The sequence below is a fragment of the Ochotona curzoniae genome, unplaced genomic scaffold (genome assembly GCF_017591425.1).
Source record: "Ochotona curzoniae isolate NIBS_2020 unplaced genomic scaffold, NIBS_Ocur_1.0 contig_2692, whole genome shotgun sequence".
Taxonomy (NCBI): Eukaryota; Metazoa; Chordata; class Mammalia; order Lagomorpha; family Ochotonidae; genus Ochotona; species Ochotona curzoniae.
The window spans coordinates 14,674,007-14,696,773 of record NW_024465556.1 but is presented as its reverse complement, the minus strand read 5'-3'; the positions used below and the strand labels follow the sequence as shown (position 1 = coordinate 14,696,773).

At 48.9% G+C, this 22,767-nt stretch overlaps 1 protein-coding gene across 1 annotated transcript in view; it reads right to left on the bottom strand.

Annotated features, from left to right (window-relative positions):
• Window positions 1-2,156: 2,156 nt before the first annotated feature.
• HKDC1 (hexokinase domain containing 1) overlaps window positions 2,157-22,767 on the bottom strand; it is a 35,856-nt gene continuing 15,245 nt past the window's right edge. Inside the window, exons 7-18 of the mRNA XM_040976075.1 lie at window positions 21,419-21,602; window positions 17,176-17,331; window positions 15,983-16,216; window positions 14,657-14,961; window positions 13,925-14,070; window positions 13,711-13,830; window positions 9,910-10,005; window positions 9,654-9,753; window positions 7,897-8,080; window positions 5,872-6,027; window positions 3,701-3,934; window positions 2,157-2,416 (exon numbers count right to left, since the gene is read on the bottom strand). Coding sequence (XP_040832009.1) covers window positions 2,269-2,416; window positions 3,701-3,934; window positions 5,872-6,027; window positions 7,897-8,080; window positions 9,654-9,753; window positions 9,910-10,005; window positions 13,711-13,830; window positions 13,925-14,070; window positions 14,657-14,961; window positions 15,983-16,216; window positions 17,176-17,331; window positions 21,419-21,602 — 2,063 coding nt within the window. The 3' untranslated portion in view covers window positions 2,157-2,268. The remainder of the gene's footprint in view (window positions 2,417-3,700; window positions 3,935-5,871; window positions 6,028-7,896; window positions 8,081-9,653; window positions 9,754-9,909; window positions 10,006-13,710; window positions 13,831-13,924; window positions 14,071-14,656; window positions 14,962-15,982; window positions 16,217-17,175; window positions 17,332-21,418; window positions 21,603-22,767) is intronic.

The following is a 22,767-nucleotide window of genomic DNA, read 5'->3' as shown; positions in this document are numbered from 1 at the left end:
CAGGCTGTTACTGCAGAAGGGGTTGGGACAGGCCAACTCCACACAGCTCCAGGGTGAGTGGGAGGGACCAAGTTCCCAGGTGGAGGAGAACAGCTTCGAGGCTACAAGGTTAGTTATGTTGTCAGCAGACCCAGCACAATGACTAAATGCTCACCTGGCAAGCGCTGATATCTTCTATGAACACCGGTTGGTATTTCAGCTGCTCCACTTCCCATCCAGCCCCTGCTTATGGCCTGGGAAAGCAGTGGAGGATGGCTCAAAAATTTGGTATCCTGAACCTGCATGGGAGACTCAGAAGCTCCTGGCTCCTGGCTTTGGATCAGCTCAGGTTCAGCCATTATGGCCATTTGGGGGAGTGAACCAGTGGATAGTAGATTTTCTGTTTCTCCTTCTCTATGTAAATCTGATCTGTTTTTTTTAAAAAAAAAAATGCTGCCAGGGAAGCTAGATCCCGTATCAGTGTTAGTGCTCCAATCCCAACTCCTCTCCCAGTTTTAACTGCCTGCTCATGCGCACTCAGCAGGGTAGCAGGGGATAGGCCAAGTAGTTAGGTCCCTGCCACCCACACTGGAGACTTGGACCAAGTTCCCAGTTCCCGGCTACAGCCTGGACCAGCCCTAGCATTTGAGGAATGAACCCACAGATGGAAGAACCCTCTATTCATCAGCCTTTCTGTAAATTTCTAAATTTCTTTTTTAATGTTGTTCCCATAGTTAAGAGGAATGCATGCTCATGTGGGCCTTTGATAAGGATGGGGAGGGTCAGGTATGGAGATAGGTGGGTGGGACACACGTTTTAGTCTTTTTCTTTTCTCCTGTGTTCGCAAGGGGAGGAGAGAGAGAAGGCTGCTTCTTTCTAACATTAGAAGCCGAGGATGGGAGACAGTCATTTGATGACCTCCAAAAAACCCCTGATGTTAGGAAGAGTGTTCCTAGGGTGTCACTTGAGTAGTGTCTCTAGCCCCGAGACATCGTCGGTTTTGTTGCTGCAGGGTTGAGAAAATCCTTCCTGGGGCTATTGGTTGACAAAGTCCACCTTAGTGCAGCCAAAGGAACATGCTGCAAAGCTTGGTCAGAACTGTCCAATCTGCTCTGCTTTCTATCCTCTGATGAGATAGCTGATGCCCATCCCCTTCTGGCCTAGAGGAGTCTGCCATCATGTCCCCCACAGGTATCTGGACATGCTGTCCACTGCACATCTGCCTTTGCCTTTCAAAATAGATGAACAGACAGATAGATAAACAAATGCCTTCCAATCACCCTCAACTGTACAAAAGTGGGCTAGAATTACAGGGTCACATGGTAAGTATTCAGTCACAGGAAGTATTTGTTCAAGTTAAATCGGGATGCTCTGTTAAGGAAACTGTAGCAGATGTTCCATACGTTGTTTTCCCTGTTGGTAGGCAGCTGGGACTAACAAGATCCTTCAACTTCTGCAACTCCATTGATTCTCATCCCATCCACCAACAGAGCATGGGATTACCAACAGGCCTCCCAGGAGAAATACCAACACCTCAAGCCAAGCTTCTTGGGAAATCAAGTATTTTTATTGGTTCACTGGATTTCATGTATCTAGCAGTCCTTTAAACAACTATCAACAAGAGCCCCAGGTAAAATGGAAAACAGATGCCTGGAGAAGTGCCCTGTCCCCAGACACCCCCATGGAGGAGAAAAGCCCACAGGGTGCCAAAGGATTTCTGGAAGCATAACCAGACTCCTGTAGGGTCCCTCAGCCACCAGCCCTGCTGCCTCCTGGGGCCGGACACGTGACAAGCTTTGTTCTCCCTTCACTTGGACATCGATGTGGCAAGTTAAGGCAAGTTATGCATATTTACACTGGATCCCCTCAAATCCTGACACAAATCCCTCTCAATGTTTAACCACAAGTTGAGGGCCTCATCATCACAAAAGGCAGAGCTCAGCCAGCAAGACCCCTCGGCCAGCTTCTGTACATGCTTTGGTGTTCAGCAGCCACAAAACCCAAGGCCACACACAACTAACAACTCAGGCCTATAGTCGGCTGACAGGGGCCTGCTTGAGCCAGACCATTTGATTTTATGAATTGGTCCATCTCTGGCCCCAGTCCACATGACAGAGGTGTCATTTAATGCCTTTGTAAATCCAGTAACAAGATGACATGAGGAATGCCCAAGAACCTGGGGCTCTCTCAGCCATCCACAGGGTGAGGTCAGCCAGGAGTCTGCCTGCTGGTCCTGGAGCGACTCTTCCCAGATGAAAGGCCTGTTGGGATGCACAGTGCCTGGGGCTCCTAGTTCTCTCTCCGTGGCAGCTGCAGTCTCTTGGCCACAGCGGTGATGAGAGCTGCTCCCTTTCCACTGCCATCTTCTGACAGCATGAAAGTCACCTCGCAGCGCGGGGCTAGCTCCTGCACAGTCTCCTGCAGTATCCGAGAAAAGCTACAGGGAAGAAAGATGGGCTTTAGCAGCCTAACAGAGATTGGTCTCGTTTACTCCTGCTGTCCTTCTCAAGGCTGCCAGCTGCTTCTTACACTGCTCTGACACTCTCTCCCTTTGCTGGCCACTATCAATGTGGGATGGATGGCTCATGGGTGTCACACACAGAGGGACAATGTGTAGTGAATAATACTGTGACAACAGTGATTACTCTGTACCGAATAAAGAAACTGTTGCTCAAGTGTTCAGAAACTTGCCAAAATTGGCACAGCTAGAATCCGCATGAGGTCTGCCTTTTTCTAAAATCCTTCCTTTTCTCAAGTTTTTTCCAGAGCAGGCAGGCAGGTAGACAGGCAGGCAGGCATTTGATCTTGTGGTGAAGAAACTGCATGGGAAACCCACATTCAGGTTCAGAGTGTTCGGGTCAGTCGCAGCTCCACTCATTCCAGTTTCCTGTTAACATGCTTGGTCTTGGCATAGTGTTGTGGGTATTTGAGGAGTGAGTAATTTTGCTTTCTTTTTCTGCCTCTCAAATAAGTAATTTTTTAAAAATCTAACTCTTTAGCCGACAGCCTTGTGGTGCAGTAAGTTAAGCCCTGACTTGGAAACCTGTACACTTTATTGGAGTGCCAATTTTGGTGCCCTGGCTGTTCTGCTGTTCATGTGCCTGGGACGTAGAAGATGACAGCTAGAGGAATTCACCTGCTACCCACAAGGGAAGCCCAGATGGAAGTCTTGGCTCCTGGTTTTAGCTTGGCCTGGAACATGAATCAGCTGATAAAACCTTTCTCTCTCTCTCTCCCCCTTCCCTTACTGTCTTTTTTAATGATCTGTTTTAAAAAGTTATGTTTTCCTTTATAAAGGAATTCAATATAAAATAGAAACCTACAAGCAGCTAATAGTTGATGAGCATGCTACACCATGCACAACACTCAATTCTCAATACGCCCTTGTGAGATGTGGGAAATGTATGCTAATAACACCAGCACATTATCTTGAGACCGTGACATATAAGAATTCATTAAATCAAATCCCTATCACTTAGCCATCAGGGTAGGCACATTACTACTGCCCTTATACAAATGCGGAACAGGCTCTAGAGGGGCCAGCTAATGCTCCCACCCTTGCAACCAGGAGGCCAAGGCACCGGGGCTCACCCCTTGTCTGTTACATTCAAGGGTGACTTCGCCATGCAGCACTCCAGTTCCACAAAAGGGCAGAACATATCTTCCCACTGGGCAGCCAAGGGCCCCACCCTGCCTCCACCAGGCCCCTCAGGACACTCACTGTGGGTGCAGCTTGTACAGGGTGCCGTCTACACCCACGGTGATCCGCAGGTGTTCCAGCCCCTGGTCTTCCCGCCTTTTCTCCACGACAGCAGCCATGCCAGCACCACAGAGCTGGGCTGCACGACGGGACACAACTCCACACACCTCCTTGACTATGATGCTGTCCTCACATGTGCTGTCCAGGCCCAGCTGCTGCAGGATCCTCCGCACCTGAAGGAGGGCCAGGCGGTCACTGCAGGCAAGCACAGTGGGGTGTCAGAGCCTGCGTCCTGGGCCCTGAGAACCGCTCAGTATAACCCACGGCTTCCGCAGCCCTAAAGTCTTTCACAGTGGGCAGGAGAAGGCCTGAACAACAGCTGCACAGCAGAAGGAGGCCTGAGATCACCCAGGAAGTTCCATCATCTTCACAAACCCAAGTGTGAGTGCATTAACACCCATCACCTCACCAGCGGCTCCTTGAGATGTGGCAACACACACACCAGGATCCATTAGAGGATTCTGAGGATGAGAGTGTTAAACTTACCTCTTGGACAGTGGCAAGCAGGGCTTCCAAAACAACTAAATGAAAGAGTGAAAGAGAGGTGGGCTGGTCCCAGCCTGCTCCCAGGGACCAGCCCACCTCTCTTTCACTCTTTCATTTAGTTGGGAGTCGACTCTCGTTTCACCTAACTTTTTCTGATTCTCTGCTTTCTCACCCAACTAGACTATATGCCATCTGAAAACCAGCCCAGGACTGGGTATATTCAATGAGCAGGTAAATAAAGGATACATAACATATATCTGTTCCTCAGAGAACAACAATCTGACAAGAGTGGAAACCCTGAAGGAGTGCCCATCACGGGGTAGGTGGCCCCAGGCTAGACAGTGATCCTCTCCTAGGCCCCCAACGATAATGTATGGTGCATCCTCAGAGCTTGGGGTCCCATGTCCAACAAGGTGCAATCACAACCCTGCCTTATCAAAGGTGATACTGTGGGAAAGAATGAGAACAACAGTATAGACATTTAGAGGATTCAGCAGGTTACTGGTAATGTAGCCAGAAAACAGAATTTTTATAGAACTTCAACATGAATTTACATGGGAATGCTTAATGAAATTGGGATACAATGTTACAGCATAATAAAAAAGTTTATGCGAAGTGTGTGTTATAAAAAATTGATGTGTAGATTAAAAAAATATCTACACAAACTAAAACTCATCTTTTAGTTCAATTTCCTACATAAACTTTTAGAGGCACCTTGTGGATAACCCATCTGATTTTAAGTTGATTACTGCTGAAGCAAATGACAGAAGCATTGAGTTCATGTAACTATTCCTTTCCTTTAGCATTTGTTTACAGCTTTCCACTATAAAAATGAAAATATTTGGCCTGGTGCTGCAGTAGTCTAGTGGCTAAATCTTACCTTTGCATGCAACCAGAATCCCATATGGGCGCCGGTTCACGTCCCAGCTGCTCTACTCCCCATCCTGCTCCCTGCTCATGGACTGGCCCAAGGCCTTGGAACCCCTCATCCACATGGGAGACCTGAAAGACGCTCCTGGCTCCTGGCTATGGATCGGCTCAGCTCCAGCTGTTACAACCACTTGGGGAGTGAACCAGCAGATGGAAGATCTTTCTCTCTGTTTCTCCTTCCCTCTGTAAATCTGACTTTACAATAAAAATAAATAAATCCTTTAACAAATTAAAGCAATCAAAATTTAAATGAATGTTTTCATGAAAAAACTGAGTAATACACACAGTTATTCCATGAATATGATTGCAAAAAAAAATGTCTACACACACTTAAGTATTTAAAAGGGAACATAATAAGCAAAAATGGAAATGGCTTCTTTTGACAGGGCAGGAGTTTGGAAGCCTTTCAGGCTTTGCTTTCATGTCCTGGGTTCATCTTTTTTTTTTTTTTTTTTTTGAAAGAAAAGAAGATAACACTTCAGGCTTCCCCTAATTCTTATGTAACCCTGTAGGATCCTGTGGGAAGATGCCACTGCATGCTCCAAGTGCCAGCAGATGGCTGCAGCTAGACACGGGCAGCCACCCCAGGGGCAAGCCCTCCCTCAGCTGGGGCCTCTCTGCTTTTATATTAAGTCTCAAATATGCCCAGCCTGGCATGAGGATAACAAGTCCCACAGAATATCTCTGAGCACATGGGTAGACCCATTACATGTCACCTTTCGATCTGGGACAGGAACTTGGTCTCGAAGATGCCCCTGGTGCGGAGCCGCTCTGAGATCTGCCCTCGGAAGAGGAGGCCCTGCTTGGTGAGGGCGATCAGCATCTGCCGCACAATCTCGCCCAGGTACATCCCACTCGTCATCTTCTCATACCTGTTGAGGGGAGAAGCATTCAGCTGCTGAGGACAGGAAACCCAGCGTCAGCCAGTGGTTTCTGGAAGGACTTTGGGTCTGTGTCAGGGAGACATGCCCTGGGCATCTTCAGCTGCCTGGCTGCCCAAGGAAACATTAGACAAAAGACCATACCAGGGGGAGAAAGCTGGCTCTGGGGTCACATTAACCCAGGTCCTTGGTCTGCCACAAACTAGCTGCCTAGTGTGAGCATGCCCCATGAGCCATCATCTACAAAATGCAGAGTAAACCAGCACCCCACAAAGCTATTAGGAGGCAGACATCTGGGGCAGAGTTGGCACAAAGGAGAAGTTAATCCCTTTCTCGGCCCCAAAAGCCTGCTCTCCTTGGCTTTGTATTACCAATCTGTCCTGCTGGAGTTTCTCCTTGGCTTTGTATTTGAAGAAACTACAGATGCTGTTCCCTAAGACATTTAAACCTCTGCACGCCTCAGGGGTGCTCCAAATAAGTCCCTTCCACTTTGGTCAGGCTCTGCACTCCAAGAGGGCAAGCAGGAAAGGGGCTGTGGACCTGACCAGGCACAGAGGAGGCCCTGGAGAGCAGTATGTGAGCACTGGTCCCATTGTCCCTGGTGAGGGTGCTGCAGAGCCAGACCAGCACCACATGCAGAGGCCAACAGAAACAGGAATGTGTCTGTACCGAATCTGCCTCTCAAACTCTGGGTCCAAAAATGGAAGTGCCCACAGAAAGCTAAGGCAAAAGGAACCTGCCCCTAAAGGAGATGTGCTATGCTCAGATGCCCTGACACAGAATTTATAGAGAAAGTCCCTTTTTTTTAAACATTTATTTTGAATTTTGAATAGAAAGTTCCTTCTTTTTGGAGGGTTTTACTGGTCTTACTGTACTTAACTCAACTTCTTTCCAGCCACAAGGACTAATGCCACAGGAAGCTGGGGAACTATCAGGGCCTGGCTTAGCTCTGCCAAAGCTCTTCCCAAACACCATTCTCATTCCACCAGTTCCCTGGGCGTCCATGGCCCAGGTATTTCATGATCTGACTGCTCAACATTCCCCTTTGGATATCACCCACCACAAGAAATCTCCATTTCCTCTGATTTTTTTTTTTGTCCCCTTATCTTATACATTAAGATGCAGACCTTCATTGTGACAAAGCCCATCTGGCCTATAAAATGTAAAACATGTTCTGTCTTGTCCTTTATGGAAAAAGTCTGCCAGCCCCTGTTGGGATAGAAGAGCCTATGCCTGGCACACAGATCTCTACCTGCCCTGAGCTCTCCTAATTGCGAAGAAGCAGCACAGTACAAGTAAAAATACGCTTTTTCTATGTGTTACTTTCAGGATTTGGGGGTGATTAGTGGATTGAAACATACCTCACAAGTGGTCATGCCCCATGGTAACACATGATAACAGAGTTGGCAACCAGTACTCCTGTCCGTCCCTGGGATTCACTTCCAGTCACCAGAACAAAAGTCAACAATCCCAGCAGCCAGCTTTTCAAAGACTGAGGATGCTGTTCTTAACTGGACCTGAGGCAGGCCACCCCAAGAGGGCTCGCTCAATCACCATGTCCCTGCTGCAGCACCGGCCCTGAGCAGACATTCTGACAGCCTCTGTCCCACTTCCAGAGCCACTACTGGCTATATAGTGCCATGGGGTAAATAGAAAAATGGCCTCTTTCCTTCTGCCTATAGCAAATCCATCCATTACACCTCTGCTTGTACACCATTAAGAGACTCGAATGGCACCTGATGGAGATTTGCAACCAGTCCAAAGCCAGTGTCTATGGTATGGAAATGCACGCCCCCATAGATTAGATAAAGGTATAACCTGCATTAAAGGTACACATCTGCCCACACCTGCCTTCCTCACCTCTGCTTGCCAGGATTCAAGGAGCCCTCATCCACCTCCTTGTCATACTGGGTCCTGATGTCGTCCATGCAGCCGTTATCGCCAAACCCTCCCCATTCTGTGTTGATGCACATCTTCCCCTCATCCCCGTCCACCAGCTCAATGTTCCGCATCTCCTCCATGTAGCACATGTTGCTGCCTGTTCCTAGAAGGGAGCAGGGAGGGACTTCGGTCATCAGAGACACCCCCAGGTCCTAGAGGGGGCAGTGGACTGCAGGGGTAAAGTAGGTTCGATGTTGAGACAGCATGGGACGTGGTGCCGGCTGACCTTGGGCGAGAACCACAGCTTTCAAAGGCTGTTTCTCACCTGTTAAAAGGGAAATCACACCTGCCTGTATAAGTTCGTCACAAAGGAAGAAAGTGGAGGGATATTTCTAGGATTCTTCCCCATGCTAACTATTCATTGCATGGTCCATGCCTCTTCCTCTCTCTCCTCTCCTGCCATCATTGTCATCGAGCTATAAGCATGCAAAGCTTCCCAGAGGTCAGAGCTGGAAGGGACCATCACCTAGCCTTGGGAAAGGCTACTGCAGTGAGTGTCACCCTCTTCTCTCTTGCTTATGACCTCGTATCAGAACTATTCCCAACCCAGTAGTCGGGAGAACACTCATATTCAACCCCACGGCCTCCCTGGTTACCCATTAGATCTAGCTCAACCCCTTCTACAGATGAGAAAACTCCAGACAGAGTAAGCAGCCTGTCCAGCACAAGGTGGGTAATAGAGGGGAAGCTTCACCAGCCACTGGGGACAGCTCTGCGCACACTCCCACCTTGCTCCACCTACTGGTCACACCCAGGAACTGCTCACACTCCAGACAACGGTCTGGATCCACCTCTCTGCCTTTCACCTTTGCCTGTTCTAACCATGCCTCTTTCTTAACTTGTAAGAGAGTCATTTCCTTGGAATCCACCATGCACTTAGATACTCCTGGGTTTCTCCCACAGGTCACCTCATTCTTGTATGTTTCTTTCCAACTCCTTCCCTTCCTGTGAGCCCTAAGAGTCCCAAAGCTCAGAGAGCAGAAGAGACAAACATTGGGGTCAGAGCCCACAGCCAGCTCCCTCAGGCCCAGACCAACACTATCTAACTGCAGTCTAGCTTCATTCCAAGGCACTGACTTGTAACTCCTTTCTATAGCCTCTCCTTCACTGGCAAAGATGCCTTTGTTTATGGGAGGGGAGAGAGTGTTGGCGTCATGGTGCAGTAAGTTGAGCCTCTGACTGCAGTGCAGACATCCCATGCAGGTATAGGTTTGAGTCCTAGCTGCTCTCATTCAGATCCAGCTTCCTGTTAATAACCTGGAAAGGCAACAGAGAATGGCCCAAGTGCTTGAGCCCCTGCATCCATGTGAAAGACCTGGAAGATGCTTCTGGCTTCAGAATGGCCCAGCTCTGACTGTTGCAGCCATTTGGAGGGTGAGCCAGCAGAGGAAAGATCTCTTTCTGTCTTTCCTTCTCTCTGTAACTCTGCCTTTCAAACAAAAATAAATACTTAAACAAGCAAACAAAAAAGATGCCCTTGGTCTTGAACTCTTCATGGAAAGATATCAAGTTACAAATTAGAAGACTTGTGATAGCAGTCTTAATGTCATCTCTGCCTTGAACAGAGTCTTTGCATAATGGAAGCACGCACACACACACACACACTCACACCACACTCCTTGAAATCAGGGAAAAACAGGTGGGAACAGGCCAATGGGCTACGTCTGATCACTTACCTGCAATCAGGCCAATCTCACAATTGGGATCTTCATAAGCACAGGTCATCATGGTTCCCACAGTGTCGTTGACCACTGCAACTATGTCCAAGTCAAACTCCTGCAAAGGAAGCAGCTCTCCTGTGAGTAGCACGTGCAGGCCAAACAGGATCCAGGGGGGAAGGAGAACAGATCAGCCCAAGGAAGGCAGAGGCCAGGGTCAGAGAATTGAGGGGAAGGGGGCAGATTATACAGGAGCCTCAATACCACAGCCTACATTTCTCCTCTTGATGGCTTCCCTGAGCAAGTCCACCACATCCTCCCCTTCGCAGTCGGTGGCCTTAAAGCCTTTGGTCCATCCTATTAGTGTCCCCTGAAAGAAAGGAGGGGAAAATACACTCGTTCAGTGGTTGTGAAGACCCCTGCACAACACCTAGCAGACACTGACACTAGAGCTGCTGGCCAGCTATGTGCAGGAGCTCTGGACAAGGTGCCACTCTGCAGTGCTGACACAGGCACAAAGGTGACACAAAATACAACACTCAGGGGCCCAGCGCGGTGGCGCAAGTGGTTAAGGTCCTCGCCTTGCACGCCCGGGATCCCATATGGGCGCCGGTTCTATCCTGGCAGCCCCGCTTCCCTTCCAGCTCCCTGCCTGTGGCCCGGGAAAGCAGTCAAGGACGGCCCAAAGCTTTGGGACCCTGCACCCGCGTGGGAGACCCGGAAGAGGCTCCTGGCTTCGGATCAGCATAGCATTGGCCGTTGCGCTCACTTGGGGAGTGAATCATCAGACGGAAGAACTTCCTCTCTGTCTCTCCTCTCTGTATATCTGCCTTTCCAATAAAAAAAAATAATAAAAATAAATTTTTTAAAAAAATACAACACTCAGGCTTGGTACGATGGCTTAGTGGCTAAATTCCCCCATTGCAAGGACTGGCATTCCATATGGACACTAGTTGATGGCCTAGCTATTCCATCTCCTATCCAACTTCCTGCTTGTAGCCAGGAAAAGCAGCACAGGATGACCAAAGCCTTGGGACCATGCACCAGCATGGGAGACCCAGAAGAAGCTCCTGGTTTCAGCTCTGGCCACTGTGGGCACTTAGGAAGTGAACTAGCAGATGGAAAATGTTTCAGTCTGTCTTTCCTTTTCTCTGTATATCTGCCTTTCCAATAAAAAAGTACATAGAAAATAAATCTTAAACACACACACACACACACACTCGGCTGAGTGCAGTCCTTGAGGATGCACATCAGCAGGGAGCTGGAATAAGCAGCAGTGCTGGGATGTGACTCAGCCACTGTGACACGAGATGCAGGTGTTCCCAAGCAGCATCTTAACCACTGCACCTAACCCTGCCCCCAGGATATAAACACCTATTTTCAAACCTCCATTCCTTCTCTACAGCCTTAAGCACCTTTGCTCCAAGCTAGCCACTGCTCTGCTCTCCCCTTTAACTGTATTTTCATAATTAAAGTTCTCACTTGACTCAACACTGTTGGGACACAGAAGCCCAGAGGTCCAGTGGCCTAGTCAGAGGCACGGCTGTGCCTTGATACCTACCGGCCATTCAGAACCGTGGACAGCTACCTACAGCAACTCCCCTCTCCTGCAGCAGATTAATTTCCAATGGCATTTGTGATTCATGAATACATGATACTTTAAAAAAAGTTAAAACATGACTGCTAAGTATGAAGTCTCTGTTCTAGCCATCTGAAACGAATCTTTCCAGACCTTTTCCTCTCCTCCCTTATGTGTTTTGAAATAAGTGAATTCATATTGCAATTTGTTCTCTTTATTCAATAATGCATCTTCCAGACCTTTCTAGGTCAGTTCAAATAAATCTGAAAAATATACCTCATTGCTATATACAGAATTTTAAAAATCCACAAGAAACCTATGAAATAGCATTGCTTTTAATCCAATTTTTTGAAATAAGGAAACCAATGTGCAGAGAGGAAAACTGACTGTTCCAAGGTCACATAGCCTGTGGAGAAGGCGAGGTGCCCAGGCCATCTGGCCCGACAGCCCATGCTCTGAACTGCTGAATCCGGCTCTCTCCTAGTCAGGTTAGGTCATGTCAGGTTCACGAAGCACTCAGAACACTCTGAGTAGGTGTGCTTGTGAAATAAAAGCATTAATTCCATACGACGTCTCCACCCCAGTCTACTAAGTGACCACGCCCTGCAAGAAGCTTCTACTCTTTCTATCCTGTCTATAGCAAGTGGTGCTGCCATGAGCATTCCTGTTCATTCCTTCCGGGGCACATGCTGGAGAAGTCCATCTCTTGGCATGACTAATGTTGAGCAATCCAGACACAGCAACAGATGACAGTCTTTTAAGAAGCCCTCTTCAGAGTTCCTCAAGGATCAAGCCAGAGGAAGGCAGGCCTGCTGAAGCACATGCCTTTCATCTCTGACTTCTTATTTATCCAGCAGATAACACTTGCATGCCCTAATTCCACCTCTCCTTAAGGGAAATGAAATAGGAAACAGAATGCAATGCACATAATAAGCACTGAGTTTTTTTTTTTTTTTTTAAGATTTATTTTTATTATTATTTTTTTTTCATTGGAAAGGCGGATATACAGAGAGGAGAGACAGAGAGGAAGATCTTCCGTCCGATGATTCACTCCCCAAGTGAGCGCAACGGGCCGATACTATGCCGATCCGAAGCCAGGAGCCTCTTCCGGGTCTCCCACGCGGGTGCAGGTTCCCAAAGCTTTGGGCCGTCCTCGACTGCTTTCCCAGGCCACAGGCAGGGAGCTGGAAGGGAAGCGGGGCTGCCGGGATTAGAACCGGCGCCCATATGGGATCCCGGGCGTGCAAGGCGAGGACCTTAACCACTTGCGCCACCGCGCTGGGCCCAAGCACTGAGTTTTGAGATTCTGTATGTGTGGGGGCACTGCGCCTCCCAGGCTCCGAGTCCTGGCTGCTGAGAGAGCAGAGTGCAAGACTGCAGGTTCCATGGGCCCGGCAGCGTGGCCTAGCAGCTAAAGTCCTCGCCTTGAATGCACCAGGATCCCATATGGGCACCAGTTCTAATCCCGGCAGCTCTACTTCCCATCCAGCTCCCTGCTTGTGGCCTGGGAAAGCAGTCGAGGATGGCCCAAAGCTTTGGGACCCTGCACCCATACAGGAGACCTGGAAGAAGTTCCTGGTTCCCGCCTTCAGATCGGCACAGCACCGGCCGTTGCAGCTCACTTGGGGAGTGAATCATCGGATGAAAGATCTTCCTCTCTGACTCTCCTCTCTGTATATCTGACTTTGCAATAAAAATTTTTAAATCTTAAAAAAAAAAAAAAAGAGTGCAGGTTCCACAGGACGTGTTACGGATTGGAACCCTCCACTGTCATCTACAGTGCAGCAACCTGAACCAGTTCCTCACTGTCTCTGCCTCTCTACACAAAACAGTGACAGAAAACAGCGGGCAAATACATAATGGGATATAATTATCCTTCAAAAGGAAGGAGATTCTGGCATCAAGTTGAGAGAAAACAAATCAAATATAAAAGGACAAATGCTGCCAGAGTCCACTTGCACAAGGCACACGCGGTAATTACACACACTCACAGCTACAGACAGCTTCCCAGTGTGGAGACAGGAAAGGGAGGCATGAGTGTGAGCAGACACAGAGCTTCGGGCAAGGGAGATGAAGAAGCTGAGATGGATGGTCAGCAGGGTAAAAACAGTCACCGAGCTACGTTTAATGTTGTGTATATGAGAATATTTCAAACAGTTCATGGAGGAGTGGAGAGAAAAAATAAGCTTATTTTGGTGCAAACAATTTTGAGATCCACACAGCTTTTTACAACATATTTTCCAGGAACTTGTGGAGGAACTCTCATATTTTACCCCAATTTAGAACACAGTAAAGGAAAATAAACACCTATGGGGACAATGTGTAGATTAGTTGAAACACTAGTAAATCTTCAACCCCTAACAAATAAGACCTTGAAGTGGCTGAATAGGCTACCCCAATGGCCCTACTGTGAGACCCCCTGGACCAAGCGCCCAGTGTCCAGGCAGTTCCCCACCTGTGGTAGAGGCGGCGGCCGGGGCCAGCACAGCTGCTCACCTTGTCAATGCTTGTCTGCCTGCAGGGGAATGAGAACGTGAAGCCCAAAGGCAGCCGAGCCCCCTTGAGGCCCATGTACTCCAGGAAATCAGCAATGCACTGCACAATGTGGTCAAACAGCTGCAGGGAGAGAGCGGTGTTAATCCTGGGTGGGTACAGGCAGAGGGGCTGGCATGCTGGCGCAGTGAACACAGAGCCACCACCTGGCACCTACCTCCTCGCCGGTACCCTGCATAATCTCCAGGGGGATGGCGAAGATCTTGTTGTACATCCGCACCGACTTCCGTCCACTTCTGATCTTCACCAGAAGGACCCGGAAGTTGGTGCCCCCCAGATCCAGGGCGAGGAACTTCCCTTTCTCTGTGTGAAAAGCAGGGGGCTTAGCCAGGGACTTGTGCCAGGGCAATATGAAGGGAAAGTGCCAAAAACAAGCAGGCCCAGCTCCCATCTTGCTGGGGGGTTTTGGGGAGTCACTGTGCTTGGACTGGCCCTTGGTTTGTCTAAGACCAGGCTGCTTTTTGTGCACACTGGCCCAGGCACCACCCCCAGTGGGGTCCTGTGAGAGGAGCACCAGATGGGAGTTCAGAGACCTCGGGGTCCTGTGGCACAGCTTTTATCTTGAGCAAGAGGGGTTAGGTCCTATGCTCCAACAGCTGCAAACTCTACAGATGGATGGCCTTCCAGGGGTGGGGTACAGGGTAGAGCTCCTGGGACAGAGCCTGTATCTTCAGTTTGCACTCTCAGGTACAGAATCTGACACACACATACACATACACATGTAACCTGATTTAGATGGTTTCTCACTGCAAACCCAGTGGGCTAATCAAGGCAAACAGGCTCAGGACGAGAGCTAATCTTCCACCATGCTCCTCCTCCCTCATCAGATTGAATTCCACAGCTCTGAAAAGTAAACACCTAACCGAGCTCTGGGCTGTGCCTGGCCCACCTGTGCCATCAGGCATCCCACAGACGTAGGTGGGCAGCATCTTGACCGTGGCGAGTGGGTGTGTCTTCTTCTTCAGCCCGAACTCTAGTTCAGCCCGCATCCTGTCCTTCACACTCCTGAGCTGCTCATGGGTCAGCTGGAACAGAGCCAGCACCTCATCAATCTGCTTGCGCTGGGCCTGAACGCGGGAGGCCACGGCAGTCACCATGGCAGCCCCCTTGGTGCTGCCACTCTCCGACAGGAGGAAGCGGACATCACAGTTAGGAACCAGTTTCCTCACCACCTTGTGCAGGCGTTTAGGGTACCTGAAGGTGGGACAAAGGTAGCATGTTTCACCAATAGGAAGGCCTAGCCCACCCAACAGGAACAGATGCTGCTTTGGTGTAGTAGTGGGTCCTGCTGGGGTAGAAAAACACAACCATTTATGTGCTGGATAGAGGTCAGGGGTAACTAGGATGGGGGCAGTATATGGGGTGCCCTGGATGCTCTGGGAAGTGGCTAATTCACCCACTGACACCTCAGCCAGGAGCACAGGCCTGTGTGCCACACAAGGGCTGATCATCACCTCTGTCACAAAAGGAAGGTTTTCTCTGCCAGCTGCACCCATGGGTGTGGAGCTTCTACCTTCCTTCCTCTAAGTCTCCTTTTCCTTACCAAGAGCTTTCATGTGAATTGGCAACCTGCCATCCCTATTTTCCATCTACAGTTAGGTGTGCTTTGTTTTCTAGTCTTATCACATAGTAGGCAAACAGTAAGTGATGGATAAATGCATAGACAGATGCACACAAGGATGGATGGAGATGCAGACAGGCAGGTGGATTCTATAGACAGACCTATGGACGTGTGGATGGAATGATGGACGGAGGGAGGGAGGAAGGGACATGTGAATGGATAAATGGGTAGATGGAGGAGGGAGAGATGGACACATGAATGGATGGAAGGATAGGCGATGGATACAGAAAACAAAAGGCAGATTGGAGAACATGTGAATAGATGGAGGGGTGGTTGGATGGCAGAGGGATGGACAGACACAAGGAACATGCATGTGGATGAACAGATGAGTGGACACATGGAGAGATGGAGGGAGGGTTGGACACAATGGCCTTCCTCATTAGACAGTCAGCTTTAGCAGAACAGTCCTGTAAAGATGGGCCCCCAGTCACGGGAATGCGGGCTTTGCATTCACCTACTCCCTTGCAGACTCAGAATCAACAGTTGATGGGTGACCCCAGCTGCTTAGAGAAACAGCACAGGGCAAAGGGAATGCTGAGCTACCACTGCAGGGCAGGCCGTCAGTGGAAGTGTGGGCTAGCAGGTGGCACTCACTGAGGGTGGATCTTGTAGAGCGTGCCATCCATGCCCACTGTCGTGCGCAGCCGCATCAGCCTCTTGTTCTCCCGGAGCCGTGTCAGGATGGCTGCCAGGGCGGCCGCACAGAGGTTGGCCGAGCGGAAGGAAACAATGGTGCAGACGTGTTGGACAGCAATGCAGTCAGCCTCAGAGGGCTCCAGACCTAGATCCACCAGGATCTCTCTGGTGTTCGCCAGGCCTTCCTTATACCTGCCAGGGGAGAGGTCAGACGGGTGAAAGGGCCACACTTCTCCCTTCTGTGGGCACCCCAGCTCTCCCAGTTCTCAGGTTTGTGAACAATCCACAGGCTGTAGCACAACAAGCCAGGAACAACATCAGCACCAGTAACAGCAGCCACTACTCACAGAGCACTCACTACGTACCAGGCCCTTGTCTGTGAATTCTCACAAAAACCCTGTGGGGAGTGCCAGCAGTGCCCTTGGCAGACACGAGGAATGCGAGCCACAGAGAGGTTGAGTAATTGGACCACAGTCACCCAGCAAGTAAGTGCCAGAGCCAAGATTTAACTCAGGCAGTTAGATTACAGAACCCATAAGTGTAACCACACTGGACAATACATGGCCTTTCAGAGAAGCTCCATCCTTACCCAGACTGGATCAGACACAGACTCTAAACTAATTATAAAGCTTAGTGCAATAGCAGGGCTTTGAAACTAAGGAATGGAACCCTGATAACTGGGGCCAGCCAGCTCACCATTCCAGTTTCTCCTTCCAGGGATCCCTGGCCAAAGCTATCCCCCATGATCCCTGATGGAGAAGACTTACGATAGCAGGAAGTCTGTAACTAGAGTTCCATTAATGGGTTCAAAGGGACCCAAGGATACTCTGATATTGTAAGTAACATCATGCATAAGCTTGCAGCTGGGAGATGAAGCATCCAGCAAGCGGCCTGTGACCCTAACAATGTTCTAACTCACCACTTCAGGGAGCAGGAAGGTAGCTATCTCAGAAGCAGAATTCCTGGCTGACAGAACCAACAGCAATGTGTTGCCTGGGTCCCAGCAGAAACTGTTGGTCCATCTGCAGCCATGACCAGCTCTGAAATTCTTTTACTGAAGGGGGACAACCTCCCACTGCTGTCTCACCACCCTGAGCCTACCCCCAGAACGCCACAGAGTCAAGGTCAGAAGGATGTGGCCAGTGGCTCACCTCTCCATGGCAGCCACATGCTGTGTTTCAATCTTGCCCTTGGTGTGGAGAGCAGAGGACTTCTGACCACCGAACAGGAGGCCGGCCTTCGCCATCTTCAGCAGGATGAGCCTGACGAGCTCCCCCAGGTACAGGCCACTGATCATCTTTTCAAACCTATGATTCAGCAGACAGATCAATCAGTGGGAGGAATACCCTTGATGGTGCAGCATCACCGCCCAAAGAGCAGGAGCCGCAGGCATGGTCAGGAGCGCTGATGGGGAGGCCTGAGCCCAATTCCAGCTTGCTGGAGCCCACTGCCCTTGCAGGCCCACTCCTCTGTCTGAGCTGCACCCTTTCGCTTATAAAGGAGAGGTCTAAGCCAGAGAAGAGTTAAGGTTCCTTCCTGCTCACAAAAACCTGTTTTCCATGAATCTTGATCTCAAATCATCCCTGGCTATGGAGGTGCCGTCCTCACAGCACAGGTGACCTCAACATCACAGATTTCAAGAACTTTCCCCAGATCACCCAAGCCACAGCATGGCAGATCCAACTTCTGACTCAGATGCTTCCAATCCTACACCATGCTTCTATCCAAGTGACAAACGCACTGTATCTGTGAGATGAGCATGGACAGTATCGGAGAAATTCTACAGAATACTCCTCAAGGGTGTCAACACCTTTACTCTGAGTCTATACGCCAGCCAGCCCAGGCACATATTTTCTTTCCTTTTAAAAGATTTATTTGTTTTTATTGGAAAGGCAGATTTACAGAGAGGAGAGAGAGAAAGATCTCCCATCCACTGGCCAATTCTCCAAATGACCACAATGGCAAGAGCTGAGCTGATCCAAAACCAGGAGCTTCTTCCGGGTCTCTCATCTGGGTGTAGAGTCCCAAGGCTTTTGGTCATGCTCTACTGTTTTCCTTGACCACAAACAGGGAGCTGGATGGGAAGTGGAGCAGCTGGGACATGAAACAGCACCCATATGGGATCCCAGAATTTGCAAGGGGAAATTAGCCAATTGAGCTATTGTGCCCAGCCCTGCAATTTTTCTTTTGCTTACTTTTCTTTTATCTACTTGAAATGCAGAGTGACAAAGAAAGAGAGAGATCTAAATACTGGTTCAATGTCTAAATGCTGACAACAGCCAAGAGATGGGTTAGATGAAAGCCAGGAGCCAGAAACTGACTCCATCTAGGTCTCCCACATGGGTGACAGGGACCCACATACTTGAGCTGCCACCTAAGATGCAGGAAGCTGAATCAGAAGCAGAGCAGCCAGGACTCAAGTCAGCACTCTGACAGGGGACATGAACATCTCAAGTGGTGATTTAACCTGCTTTATCACACTGTCCACCCCTGAATATACTTCCCTTTCACTAAATACAATAAGACAGAAAATCAAGGAAAATCTATTTTACAATTAACCTAATATAGTCCACCATAAACATCTTAAAACATTAAAAAAAAAAAAAAGCAGAAGTGATCAAATAAATTCAGATTGGATTTAGGGGAATGGGACTTTTTTGAAGTGAAATATTACAAGTGTAGGCACCATGTCCTTGGAACATGACTGCTCAGATCACCAGGAAAATCAGCATGTGCTGGAAGCAAGTACGGCCAAAGCAGGAAGGTGCTGTTTGGGTGGACAGTCCTGGCTTCTACATTGCTGCTGGGAGGGACCTAAAATATTTATTTACTAGAGTGTCTCTGCAACATGCATGATTCCAGAACTGGGACCAAGCAAATGTGAGATGAGGGTGACACATTTTACTGTGCCCAAAATTAAAAGGCAATGGGGACATGTCAAAAAGACACAGAAGCTGGTTGGAAAGGCTTCCTTTGATCAGAACTGAAAAGATTTGTTAATCAAAACAAGAGGGGTTGGTGCCGTGACTCAACAGGCCAACCCTTGCACCCTGTGGTGTCAGCACCCTATATGGGCACTGGTTCATGTTCCTGTTGCTCCACTTCCCAACCAGATCTCTGCGTTGTCCTGGGAAGGCAGCTGATGGCCCAAAGCCTTGGGACCCTGCACCCATACAGGAGACCCATAGGGGCTTCCAGGTTTAGATCAGCTCCAATTTGACCATTACGGCCACTTGGGGAGTAAACCAGTGGGTAGAAAATCTTTCTGTGTGTCTGCCCCTTCTACAAATCTGCCTTTCAAATAAAAGTAAGTAAATATTTAAGAAAAAACAAGAAGAAATTAGAACTTACTTATAAAGAACCCACACCATAGGAGTGGTTTCTTGCATAGCAGAATAACAACCAAGAAACATGGAGGAGTGACAGGTTCAGAAACTCATCAATGGTGCTGAAAGGAGCAGAGGCTCCCCCAGGCACGCAGTACCAACAAGGTCTCAACATCCCTGTAACGGGCGCCAGCTCAAGACCAAAGGAACAGGCAGGACCCAAGGTGGAGAAACCTGCTGAAGATGTCCTTGCCTGTGGGACAGGAGTCACCGTTAGTAACACAGCAGCAGACACACACCACATGCACGACGCTGCTGCGCCAAAGTACAGAACCTGAATCTAATCACGAGGAAACTGGCGACTGATCCAAACTGAGAGGCATTCTGTAAACCCAGTGGCCTGCACGCTTGGAGGTCATGGAAAACAAAGAGGTGCCAAGGAAATGCTCCAGACTGCAGGCGGCTGAAGAGGCGCAGTGGTGAAATGCACCCCGTGACCCTGGACCTGAGCCCAGAGCGGGACACTTGCTTTTGTTCTTGTTTCATAAAAGACGTTAGTGGGGCAGCTGGTGAATTATGGATGAAGTCTGTAACTCAGATCTTAGAATGCAGCATTGATTTCCTCCTCTTAATGACTGTGGTGTGGTTATATAAGAGCATGCTCTTGTTTTCACATGATGTGTCCTGAGGTATTTAAGGGTGCAGAGATGTTACACCTGCCACTCTCGAATGGTTCAGGAAAGGTGATGCTTACATCCTTACCAACATCTAGTCCAACAGCAAGGGGAACGTGTCAAAGGATACAGGAATCAGTCAAGAGAAAAAATTGCCATTTGAGAAACTTGAGTGAAGAGAAAATGTGGGAGATTTTGTACTATTTTTACAAATTTTCTAGAAATCTGAGATTATTCTAAATTTTTCAAAAAATACCTTTTTTCAGGATTAGCATAGTGGCATAGCATGTTCATTCTCTATCCTGTAGCACCAGCTTGTCACATGGGCACTGGTTCATGTCCCAGCTGCTGCACTTTCAATTCAGCTGTCCACCTGTGGCCTGGGAAGGCAGTGGAGGAAGGCTCAAGTCTTTGGGACCCTACACCCAAGTGGGAAACCTGAAGAAGGGTCCTGGCTCTTAGCTTCAAATCAGCTCAGTTCTGGTTGTTGTGGTCATTTGGGGAACCAGCAGGTAGAAAACTTTCTCTATATCTTCTCTGTAAAATCTGCCTTTCAATAAAAATAAATCTTTAAGAAAACATTTTTTCATTCAACAAATACTGATCCTGTAATAATGTGTTAGATACCGTGTGGGGAATGGAAAGGAAAAAAAAAATTGAACTCATGGCTTGCCTCCAGGGAGCTCAGCATGTAGGTAAAAGCTGGACACACAGGGGTCAGCACTGTGGGGTAGCTGGTAAAACTGTCTTCCATACTGTTGGCATACCGAAAGGGCATGGATTCAAGTCCCTAGATGATCCATTTACAATCCAGTTCCCTGCTGATATGCCTGAGAAAGCAGTGGCAGATGGCCCAAGTGCTTGGGTCCCTGCACCTATGAGAGATACGGAGGAAGCTCCTGGCTCCTAGTTTCAGACTGGCCCAACTCTAGTCACTGCAGTCATCTGGGGAGTGAACCAGTGATAGACTATCTCTATCTCCATCTCTGCCTCTTTAGCTCTACCTTCTAAATAAATAAATAGATTTTTTCTTAAGGCTGGATAGATAGCACCTGGATAATTACAGTGCCGGTGAAGACGGGATGAGGGTAGGGCAGGGATTGGCAGCAAACAGGGTACTCACATCCTTGGATTCACACCCTTGTCTCTAGTACCTTACACCTACTTTGGATGTACTGAATGAAAAGAAACCAAGGTTCCAGGCCAATACAACCTCATCAGTCCATTTCCTTGGCTTTGATTTCCTCACCTGTTCTATGAAACTGGAATAAAGTTTTGCCTTATAAACACACAGTGACGGATGGTTCATCACAAGACCCTCCCAGACACCAAGGGTATGGAGAGAGTGGGGACAACCCAGTGCCATTCCCAGAATCTAGCAAGATGACACTCACAGTTGCTTCCCTGGGTTCAGTGAGCCAAGGTCCAGCTCTCTATCAAACTCGGTGCGGATGTCCTCGAGCACCCCGTCGTCCCCAAAGGCCCCCCACTCTGTGTTGATGCACATCCTCCCCTCGTCGCCCTCCACCAGGTCGATGTTGCTCATGTCCTCCATGTAGCAGGCGTTGGTGCCAGTACCTAGACAAGGGATCAGACAGAACACATAGGAGAGAAAGGCTTCTGGTCAGGCAGGGACACAGTAAGACCTCAGCAGTCTGGCTTTCTCCTACGAGGGCCATAGGAGCTTCCACTCTACTCACAGGTCTAGCAGTCACCTCTGGGAGGCCTTAGCATTTGGGTGGAGGGGAATATCTGGCTCATGGCTGCACAAGGTGCATGAGACCACTTGGTGTGGTTCTGCCAAGGCAATGGCAGGCAGGACTTGACATTCAGCAAGTCTGTAGTAGGTTGAGTTTTAAGCCGTTGTTTGTGGCCTGCAAGTTATGGTGCACACATCCAAATAGTTCCTAGCAAAATAACAGTTCTCAGATCTGGCCTGGCTGGAGAGGACGAGTGGATAAAGCATCCATCAGGGCACTGAGGGCCAGCTGTTGTGAATGGAGTCAGTGATGCAGGAGTCGCTGGTACACTGACAGGAGCAGGTGAGATGAACTGACCCTGTAAACATAAATACTTTTTTCCTCCCATCCACAGTAACTGCTTCAATACCTTCCTGAAGCTATTAAGAGTCTTCTCTACTGAAGACTAAAAATATCCTTCCCTCACAGCCTGCCATCAGTGTTACCAGCAAAAGTTCCCCCTTATCCTAGACAGTGATGAGCTGTCATCCATACAGCAACAAGCCAACATTGCAACTCAAAAGCACTCCAAGAAAATGTCTCCCATGCTATGTGCTGAGGCACAGCTGCAAATGGGCACAGGTTCTTTGGGACAGAAATGTTCTAAAATTGGATTGTGGTGACAGTAACAAGACTCTGACATGTGGAAAAGGCTTTTCTCAGAAAAGAATGGGCCTTGTTTATGTCTGGTGCCCAAACTGCAGCTGCTAGAGGCAAAGATACATGCAGGGGAAAGCAGCAAGGAGCCTTGGGTGACTGTCCCACTCTGAGGAAGCGGCTCCTCCAGGGGACAAGAAGGAACATCAGGGTCCCTTTGGAGAAGGCAGGCTCAGGAAGGTGCTGCTGAAAAGGAAGAGTGTGCAACTCAGAAAACCGCCCCCAACTATAGTAAAGAAGGGGAGGAGAGGGGAAGGATGTCAAAAAACAGCCTGCAGATCAGATCCATTTGTGTTTTGTGTGTGTGTGTGCCCCACCGACCCTCTTGGACCCTGCAGACTGTCCCA